The sequence below is a fragment of the Engraulis encrasicolus genome, chromosome 4 (genome assembly GCF_034702125.1).
Source record: "Engraulis encrasicolus isolate BLACKSEA-1 chromosome 4, IST_EnEncr_1.0, whole genome shotgun sequence".
Classification (NCBI taxonomy): Eukaryota; Metazoa; Chordata; class Actinopteri; order Clupeiformes; family Engraulidae; genus Engraulis; species Engraulis encrasicolus.
Genome location: NC_085860.1, coordinates 49,732,273 through 49,742,478, shown reverse-complemented (window position 1 = coordinate 49,742,478; position 10,206 = coordinate 49,732,273). Strand labels below are relative to the sequence as shown.

The 10,206-nt window shown below is 48.5% G+C and overlaps 1 protein-coding gene across 1 annotated transcript in view; it reads right to left on the bottom strand.

Annotated features, from left to right (window-relative positions):
* The window catches only part of roraa (RAR-related orphan receptor A, paralog a), a 542,001-nt gene extending 532,336 nt beyond the window's left edge, over positions 1–9,665 (bottom strand). The window contains exon 1 of the mRNA XM_063197641.1: positions 9,340–9,665. Within this exon, the coding sequence (XP_063053711.1) occupies positions 9,340–9,493 (154 nt within the window). The 5' untranslated portion in view covers positions 9,494–9,665. The remainder of the gene's footprint in view (positions 1–9,339) is intronic.
* Positions 9,666–10,206: the final 541 nt, after the last annotated feature.

Here is a 10,206-nt window from a genome sequence, read left to right as displayed (position 1 = left end):
CTAACAATGTCAACTTTTCATGACCATAAAACGTCTATGACATTGACAGCATGTCTGTGACTGTTTGACACTATTATGACACTGTGATGTCATGCATATTACGCCTGTGTCAAGTAAAGTGCAACCAACACAGCAGCCAGGAGCCCAGACAACCAACACAGCAGCCAGGAGCCCAGACAACCAACACAGCAGCCAGGAGCCCAGACAACCAACACAGCAGCCAGGAGCCCAGACAACCAACACAGCAGCCAGGAGCCCAGACAACCAACACAGCAGCCAGGAGCCCAGACAACCAACACAGCAGCCAGGAGCCCAGACAACCAACACAGCAGCCAGGAGCCCAGACAACCAACACAGCAGCTAGGAGCCCAGACGATGCACATCAAGACACACCGCCAACACAGCAGCCAGGAGCCCAGACAATGCACATCAAGTCACAGCAGCCAGGAGCCCAGACGATGCACATCAAGACACAGCAGCCAGGAGCCCAGACGATGCACATCAAGACACAGCAGCCAGGAGCCCAGACGATGCACATCAAGTAGCACCGCCAAAGACAGCAGCCAGGAGCCCAGACGATGCACATCAAGTCGCACCGCCAAAGACAGCCAGGAGCCCAGACGATGCACATCAAGTCGCACCGCCAAAGACAGCCAGCCACACCAAATACCACACAGTAGATCAGAGCAGAGCTCAGCCTGGCTCAGGACACATGGCTGTGGCTTTGGCTCTGGTCTACACAGTGCTACAGTTCTGGACAACCAGGAGGAGTCCCAGCACAGGAAACAGCCACCGGGGCAGCCAGGCTCCAGGCTCCAGACCAGGGGTGTCAAACTCAGGTGCTGATACTTTGGCTCTGGCCTTTACCGTTCTACAGCTCTGGAAAACCAGAAGGAGACCCAGCACAGGAAACAGCCAGGCTCTAGGACAGGGGTGTCAAACTCAGGCCCGGGAGCCAAATTTGACCTTAATCCCAGATTTTGATTTTGGTCCACTCTGAATTTAAGTTTAACACCCTTGCTCCTAGACCCTCCACAACAGAAACACCAGCTGAGGGCCCAGACGATACACATCAAGTGAGCACTGGAGGAGACGACCAACAACACGAGGATCTAAGGCAAATAGAATAGTAGCCTACGCTACAAGACAACCAGCTCTATATACTGTACATCCACACAAAATAGCACATCGCAACACAGCCAGCTCCATACCACTCCGTACTGAATAGCACATCGCAACACAGCCAGCTCCATACCACTCCGTACTGAATAGCACATCGCAACACAGCCAGCTCCATACCACTCCGTACTGAATAGCACATCGCAACACAGCCAGCTCCATACCACTCCGTACTGAATAGCACATAACCTGGTTCCAGCCCACATCCATGATCCACACCAGACACTTCCAGATGCGGCAGATGAGACCAAATAGTGCCGAACAAGACAAGTCAACTCCATCTCAACCACACCAAATAATACATAGTCTGGTTCCTGCCCCATACCAATCCACATCACATAGCACATAGCCGTCCCACATCCATCCCACAGCCATACACACCAGACAGCTCCAGATGAGGCAAAGACCAAATGGCACCGGACACAGTAGCCACGGGCCTACACACTCAGGGAGCCCTGATGCCGCAGGCCAACACAGCCAAAAATCAGAATATGCTCGGCTAATGAAAGCAAAACACATCAGCAAATCACAAACAAACACACACTATATATTTGGTATTCATAGCTTTTTGGGTTTTCTTGTTTTGATTTGGTTTGAATGTTGTTCTCTGTGTTTCCTTGCGGCAGGCTGACCAAACTTGCCAGCAGGCTCACTCAGCCTCAGACGCAGACACAAGGAGGGAGAGAGAGGGGTGGGGGGGGGAGAGAGAGAGAGAGAGACAGAGAGAGGGAGAGAGGGAGAGAGGGAGGGATGGAGAGATGGAGAGAGGGATGGAGAGAGGGAGGTGTGTGTGTGCTTGACAAATAGGTGGCGAGTGCTGGAGGCGCTTCAACATCTGCAGTAGCGCTTACGGGGCGAGCGCTCAGACGCAGGTGTCAGACACTCTCGTTTTTTGTTTCATTAACAACCTCAAATCAACCACCTCTTTCTCTCTCCCTCTCTCCCTCTCTCCCTCACTCTCAAACACACACACACGCACAGTCGCACACACACACTTCCTTGCTCTCTCTCTTTCGCTCTCTCACGCATAGTCTGTCTTTCACTCGAGTGGCCAGCTACACACACAAACTTGCTCTGAACACCTCCAACCACCCACAACCCTCCCCCCCACACACACACACACACACACCACAAGCCCTTAGATCACCCTGCACACACGGCCAACGACTATGGCCAACTGCCCCCCCCCCACATCATCGCAAAAGTCCCCTCCACACCAAGACAGTCCTTCAGCACAATGCCAGATGACACACACCTTTTTTTATACACATATTATTTCTCTACGACTGACGCACTGACAAAAGAGCAAACTATTGCCGCCTGCCATGCCAACAAACGCGTAATTACAGAGTAGTTGTCCACAGATGGCTGGCCAGAAGTCTCAGCTCTCTCTCTCTCACTCCCTCACTCTCTGCCTCTCTCTCTCTCTCTTCCTCTCTCTCTCTGTCTCTCTCTCTCCCTCTCTCACCCTCTTTCTCTCGGCCTGTGTCTCATTCTCTCTCTCCGTTTCTGTCTGGGAGTGCGTCTCTTTCTCTGTTGCTATGTCTCTCTATTTTGGCCTGTCTCTCTCTCTCTCTCTCTCTCTCTCTCTCTCTCTCTCTATATCTCTCTATCTCTCTCTATTTCGGCCTGTGTCTGTCTCTCTCTTCGTCTCTGTCTGGGAGTGCGTCTCTCTGTCTCTCTCTCTCTCTCTCTCTCTCCCTTCTCGGTGTCTGTCCTACTGTACTGTGCAGGCAAATTAAATTAAGCCGGGGCCTCTGCTGCTGTGCTGTGCAGCTGGAGAGGAGAGGAGAGGAGAGGAGAGGAGAGGAGAGGAGAGGAGAAGAGCGGAGCGGAGAGGAGAGGAGAGGAGAGGAGAGGAGAGGAGGAGAGAGGAGAGGAGAGGAGAGGAGAGGAGAAGAGAGGAGAAGAGAGGAGAGGAGAGGAACGGAGAGGAGAGGAGAAGAGAGGAGAGAGGAGAAGAGAGGAGAGAGGAGAGGAGAGGAGAGCAGAGAGGAGAGGAGAGGAGAGGAGAGGGGGAGAGAGCGGGGAGGAGAGGGTGAGAGGAGAGGAGGAGAGGAGAGGGGAGGAGAGGAGGAGGAGAGGAGAGGAGAGGAGAGGAGAGGAGAGGAGAGGAGAGGAGCGGAGAGAAGAGTAGAAGAGAGTAGAGGAGAGGAGAGGGAGAAGGAGAGAGGAGGGGTTGAGAGGAGAGGAGAGGAGAGGAGGGGAGAGAAGAGGAGAGGAGAGGAGAGGAGAGGAGAGAAGAGGAGCTGAGAGGAGAGGAGAGGAGAGGAGAGGAGAGGAGAGGAGAGGAGAGGAGAGGAGTGGAGAGGAGCGGAGCGGAGAGGGGAAGAGAGGAGAGGAGAGGAGAGGAGAGGAGGAGAGCGGAGCGAACGCAAGTCAGAACAAGCACGTGAAGCCTCAGAGACGAGCGGGAATCAGGCGAGCGATCATTACAACAAGTCCATGACACACCAATCCCAGCTCCACTGAATGATATAAAGCCCTCTAAGTGCAATTATGGGAGCGCACACGTATGTGTGTAGTAGACAGTAGACACACACACATACACACACACACACACACACACACACACACACACACACACTCAGATGCGCACACACATTGTAGACATGTGTACAGAGCTGAAGATGATGCTAGTTAGACACTAAAAAGGCATTGGTTGGGGGGTGGATAGGTGTGTGTGTGTGTGTGTGTGTGTGTGTGTGTGTGTGTGTGTGTGTGTGTGTGTGTGTGTGTGTGTGTGTGTGTGTGTGTGTGTGTGTGTGTGTGTGTGTGTGTGTGTGTGTGTGTGTGTGTGTGTGTGTGTGTGTGTCTGTGTCTGTGTCTGTGTGCGAGCGTGTGTGTGTGTGTGCGTGAGTATGCGTGCATGTGTGTGGCACGGGGGAGGGTGATACCAGCGAGTAAGGAATAAGGCCTCTCATTACACCTGCGGCTCAATGGCAATAAAATCCCCTTGTCTAAGGCTAAGTCCCGCTCAACCCTCAGCCTTTCCTTCCCCACCATACCCCACCCTGGCCTAGCTCAGCCCAGCTCAGCCCAGCTGTATCCCAGCCCACCACAGCCCACCTCAACCAGCTCCCATAGCCAGGGCTGCTGAGCTGACAGCTTTAGCTGGGCCCAGGACAAAGCCATCTGAAAGGGCCCCCCTAACTCAATACATAAAATGCAATGAGGAGCCAATTATGGGCCCCCCATTTCCCTGGGCCAGGGACAGCTGACCCCTTTGCACCCCCCCCCCCCCCCCCCCCTGTCGGCTTCCCAGCTCCCATAGCGATAAACAAACAAAAAAACACATTTCTATTGATTGCCTCCTCAGCGCCCCCGTCACATCCTGCAGGTTGAGAAATAACACATTTCTTTTTTCTCCCCCCCCCCCCCCCTGACTAATGATCACCTCAGAACTTTGAGGCTTGTTTTCTGCGGCACCGCAGCGTAGCGCACGGCTGTCTTCAAGAAGGCTCAGCTATACTAAGCCTTTAAAGCTGCGCCGGTATTAGTGTTCAGGGTTAAAACTGTGAATGTTGCTCGTCTGCTTTTTGATACTACAACACCCGCATTGGAGTAATATATATATATATATATATATATATATATATTACAGCAAGAGAGAGAACAAGACAGACAAACAGGAGGGGAGGAATAGAGATAGAGAGCAAGAGAGGGGGAGAGAGAGATGGAGAGATAGAGAGAGAGAGAGAGAGAGAGAGAGAGAGAGAGAGAGAGAGAGAGAGAGAGAGAGAGAGAGAGAGAGAAAGACAGAGAGAGAGATACAGAGATGAAGAGACAGGAACAGAGGAAAAAAGAGAGACAGAGAGAAATAAGACAGAGAGATACAGAAACAGAATGAGAGAGAGAGAAAGAGAGATTGAGAGACAGACACAGAGACAGAGAGAGATAGAAAGAGAGAGAGAGAGACAGAAAGAGAGAGAGAATAGAGGAATTCTTCTCAGGGTGTCTGGAGAGCTTCGGCTTGTTCCTCTGTAAGGAACGAAATTGGAATTTTGTTTTTCAGCAGGAGACCGTCGGCTTGAGCTGCGGGTTTTGTTGTGGACAAGCTGGAGAACAGCCTCCCAGACTGAACACTGTAATTCAAACAAGCGATCCACATGTCTGAAACAAAAACTCTCTTAGCCACAATCGTCTGCCTCATCATTTCCTGTTTTGGTGTGATTTTATTTCCAATTGAGCCATCAACCAAAGGCAATTTTATACCTTTCTCAAAAATACGCCCGCACAACAATTTGTTGGGGTTTTTTTTTTTCAACGAGTCTATTCTGTGGCTTTGTGCATATTTCAATCCCACAAAATAACAGTATTGGACACAAGAAGAGACCACAAGACAACACTCCATTTCCTTTCAGCAAAATGTCACGGACGCATTGTAAAAAAATGACCCCAAATCTTCACGACTACTCTTAAGACGCCAGACAACTGCAGATGAAATAGTGTCTGTAGACACAAACCACTTGATACCGCTGGTGATATTATGCACCCCTCCACCACTTGGTTTTACACGCACATCACAACACAGGAAACAACAGTTGAGATTTCCTAACAATATAGAACCCTATACAGCATATTTTATGAAAAACCATAAAAACGTGTGTGTAGTTTGCAAATAACTTACGTCCTGTCCTCAATCAACACTGACTTACTTTGCCTGACTTCATTTCAGGGTTAAAGGGCAACTCCTGCCAATTTCAGGGTTAACCACTAAGGTGACTGGTTAACACGGCAACGTTCCCTGTGGCAAAATTGGCTTTATTCAAAACAGTGAACACAATTAATGTCGAATGCTGCCTAGTGCATTTTTTCTATTTTTTCTCATTTAAAAGCAGCAAGCCAACACCTGACACAAGCACATTGTCACCCTGACCCAAACTCTATCATAAGTCATAAGAAGAATATGTCACAAAGTTGTGTTGACAAACAGTATTTCAGTAATGTATTGTGTGTGTGTGTGTGTGTGTGTGTGTGTGTGTGTGTGTGTGTGTGTGTGTGTGTGTGTGTGTGTGTGTGTGTGTGTAACGGAGGCTAACTAGCACAGAGTTGGCGTGGAACGTTGGTAAAACCTCCCTCCGATAGCCTCATACAGTCTCGTGCCGTTGGGCCGAGAGACTAGTCTCTTGGCCCAGCGGTATCGTACTGTGTCTCCCATTGCCGAATCGTTGTAGTTGACGAGGTCGCACGTTCGATCCCCGAGGGGGGTGAACAGGTGCAAGATGACCTCCGTCACAGTGGTGCCGTGACCCGGATGGGAGTGAGGTTTAAGGGGGAGAGTGTAACGGAGGCTAACTAGCACAGAGTTGGCGTGGAACGTTGGTAAAACCTCCCTCCGATAGCCTCATACAGTCTCGTGCCGTTGGGCCGAGAGACTAGTCTCTTGGCCCAGCGGTATCGTACTGTGTCTCCCATTGCCGAATCGTTGTAGTTGACGAGGTCGCACGTTCGATCCCCGAGGGGGGTGAACAGGTGCAAGATGACCTCCGTCACGTGTGTGTGTGTGTGTGTGTGTGTGTGTGTGTGTGTGTGTGTGTGTGTGTGTGTGTGTGTGTGTGTGTGTGTGTGTGTGTGTGTGTGTGTGTGTGTGTTGTAACAACATTGTAATAACGTACAAATGAGTTTTGTTCTGTGATCACAGAAGTATTCCACAGGCTTAGTGGCAGGCACTAAGAGCAGCGAGAGTTTTGATTACTATAAGAATGAACAGAAAAGTTGTAGAATCGGGCGATTACTGTGTGAGTGAATGGTACTGTATTTTGCCAGACATTGCACAATATGATCTGTCCTAAAGACCTCTTCTGAAGCGACCACAACAAAAGAGCAGCGGTGTGTTCAGTGAAAGCTGACACCAGAGCGAAGTCTTGTTTAAGTTTGTTGTGGCTTAACCTGAAAGCTGAGAACCTCTTAGATAGATACAGTGCAATTGGGTGACTGAGCTTCAAGGACTTTGAGATATTATGCCAAGCCTGTATTTTGAAACCACAACCGCATATTAGTCGAACTGGGAGCAACTTAGGCCAATAGTTCTAAATGAGCTGATAGGGAAAGTATTGAGGGAACATGCAACAGAGAAACTTTGTGGCTATTGAATTCATACCATCTGGTTTCCAATCAGTAGGCCTATGTCACAAGCTACATTCACAACACCAGTGTTAAGTTTACCTGTCCATTCTGCCCATGTGGTGTATTCATAAAACAACAGTTGCAATTACTGGAAATATAAGAAATGTTTATATCCGCATAGGGCCTAACTTATAGGCCTACAGTCAATCATATTTCATTCCATGCCTCAATGCTGTAGGGTCAGTGACTATGTCAGTGGCCATGTCGGTAGCCAATTATTGTTTTTCATATCACAGGTTACTATAACGTAGTAACGGTCCAATTGCCCTCGGCCTAAACTCTCACCTGTTGTTAGGCCTACTGTGCACTGCGATCCTCCGCTTAGCTTGCCGAGAGCCTATGGCACTCCGCTTAGGTATGGAATACTTTTCAAAATGAATTTTCCCTGTCAGTCATAAATGAGCTGCTACTCAGGCTCAACTGGGTAGTAGAATGTAAATCCTACTGAGCAGGGACTGTCCCACTGAACATTCTGTCTCTTTATCATCCATTCTGCTGAGTTGTTACATAACAGAACAAACTATAAGGCGTTCGTTCCTTCTTTTCCCATCCTTTTCCTTACCAGATGCACTTTAATCCTATGCAGAAATGGGTGGGGGTAAATATGTGTCAGCAGGTTAGGAGTGTCTAACACAGCTAGACTTCACCATAAAAAAAACACTCAGTCTGAGATTCACTCAATAAAATCCATACAAGACGAAATGCCTGCCTTCGTGCCTCGCTACTTGTCAGTCATTACATAACTAAGCAGCGGTTGGAGACTAGTACCAACTTCCAAAGTGAAACAAGCGGGCAAACTGAGCGCGACTGCTTTTTAAAAAAATGTATATAGAGGTTATCAAAGATATGGTGAGGGCAAGGCCCCCCGGCACAGCGGTGTCCTAACAGATAGGGAAGAGATATGGCATGCTTTTCCCTCTCTCTTCCCTCGCTCGCGAGTCTCTGTTTATGGCTAAACTTGTTACATAACCAGCTTACATTCCACATTCACCATCTCACCGCCTAAATATAACCTTCCGCCGAGGAAATGTGCAACAAAAGGACGACACAACAATACGCGTAATAAAGACAGGGAGTGATTCCGTTATGTGGTGCACTTGTGATTATATTTGCTGATACTCTTGTCTTGGGCAGAATACATTTTACAGTGAACTTGGACGGCTGAAGTTGAATGGAGGCAGTCAAGGGGGGTGTGGCCAAATACTGTCCCTACTGTAAAACATACGGAACCTAATCGAGCATTGTATTCATTAACACTGGTCAGAAAAGTGGACATTATCTTCGTGACAGATGACCGAGTACGATGTGACATGTCCGCCCCAAGCCAGCTGTCAACGCTTAGGCTACCGTCACCAAAAAGGTTGCCATGCACATGAAGCCGAGTTCCCATGCTCGCGCCGAGAAGCCACGCAATAACGTCTCTCGTTAATAAAATGTCTAACACATTTCGATACACGTGATTTGTTTTGATGTCACTGACAATGTTTACAGCTTTACGTGTAGAAATATGAAGGCTGGTGAAGCGCCCCAGTGACCGAGAGCAGTGCATGTGCACTTTCCCCAACTTCAATTCAAGAACCTTGAGAAATAAACAGTCTGGGTTCAAACACTCACTGTGCGACAATGTTGCAGCCTTGATAATGATGTGTTTATAATGTAGCCCTAACACCACATATTCAATAAACGTCTGTGCCATGTACTGTGATGAATATTGCCATTAGTTACACATAACTGTGATTTTCAGTCAATCTGCCTTGCCAGATTTAGCCAATCACGCACAATGCTCGGATCTGTCAATTCCACGCTGGAAGCTGAGGCAGCTTTGTGTCTTATTTCGAATGAACTGGAAATAAATATGAGACAAATAAGGCATGTGTGTATATATTTGGGCGTTATTATTAAGGCAGATATTAAAACGACATTGAAAGGCGGATCAAGTTCTCCATCCACAGGATTTCACTTTGAAGTTTGATGCATCGACCCCATGCTTCAATTACTATTTCTACTTTAGACAAGAGGACTGTCCCCTACCTCTGTTGGTGCTGGAACAGCTCTGCCTCCGAACCGGGGCTTGGTGGTCAGCTTTCCGAAGAGTCTCCAGGTTTACCGGGGTTTCCCTGACCGGGGTAGCCGGCTCCGAGGCGCTGTTGCCCGGGTCGCTCGCTGGATCTGGAGGGGACTCCATGTTGTGTTTCTGGTGGATTGTGGAGCTATTGCTACAATTTCGCAAACGGTCCCTATCAAATTCTAAGCTAGAATAGGCTACTTCGGCTACCTATGTATTTTAGAGAAGAAGTAAGAAATGTGCAAAGGCGAGTGTTGCTGAAGGTGGGTGTGTGAGTCTGATTGTCCACTGGCAGCGCTAGAGAGAGCTTCAGTCACAGAGAGAAGGGAGAGGTTGTCAATAGCCGATGAATAGATGGAAAGCACTCTCAGCCCTTCGCCAGGGAGTGAGCAGTGTGCCAAGCCACCGGCTCTCTGATGTGTTTTATAGTATAACAAGGTAATATGTTTACATTTTTATTGACGCGTTATAGGCTAGGGGTTAAACGTCCTTTTAAATTATTTTGAGCACCGTGGGCCACCTACACTCAATGATTTGACAGGCATAGGCTATCTACACTAGTATTGTGGATTTATTTATTACTCATTTTAATTAAACTTGTGTTATAAAAGGGTCATGAGTCTGTCTGTCCTAGCCCACAGTGTAGTACAGTGCTATGGTTCGCCATTTGCATTCCTCATCCCCCTCTCACTACATTCCACAACTGCAATTATATAATATGATGCACAGCATTAGTGAAAGCGTTAGCAACACCCAATTCTTAACCGTTTCTACAGTAGGCTGAGATGGCAAAATCCACAAGAAATATTGAATGTACGTTGGATAGCTGTGCA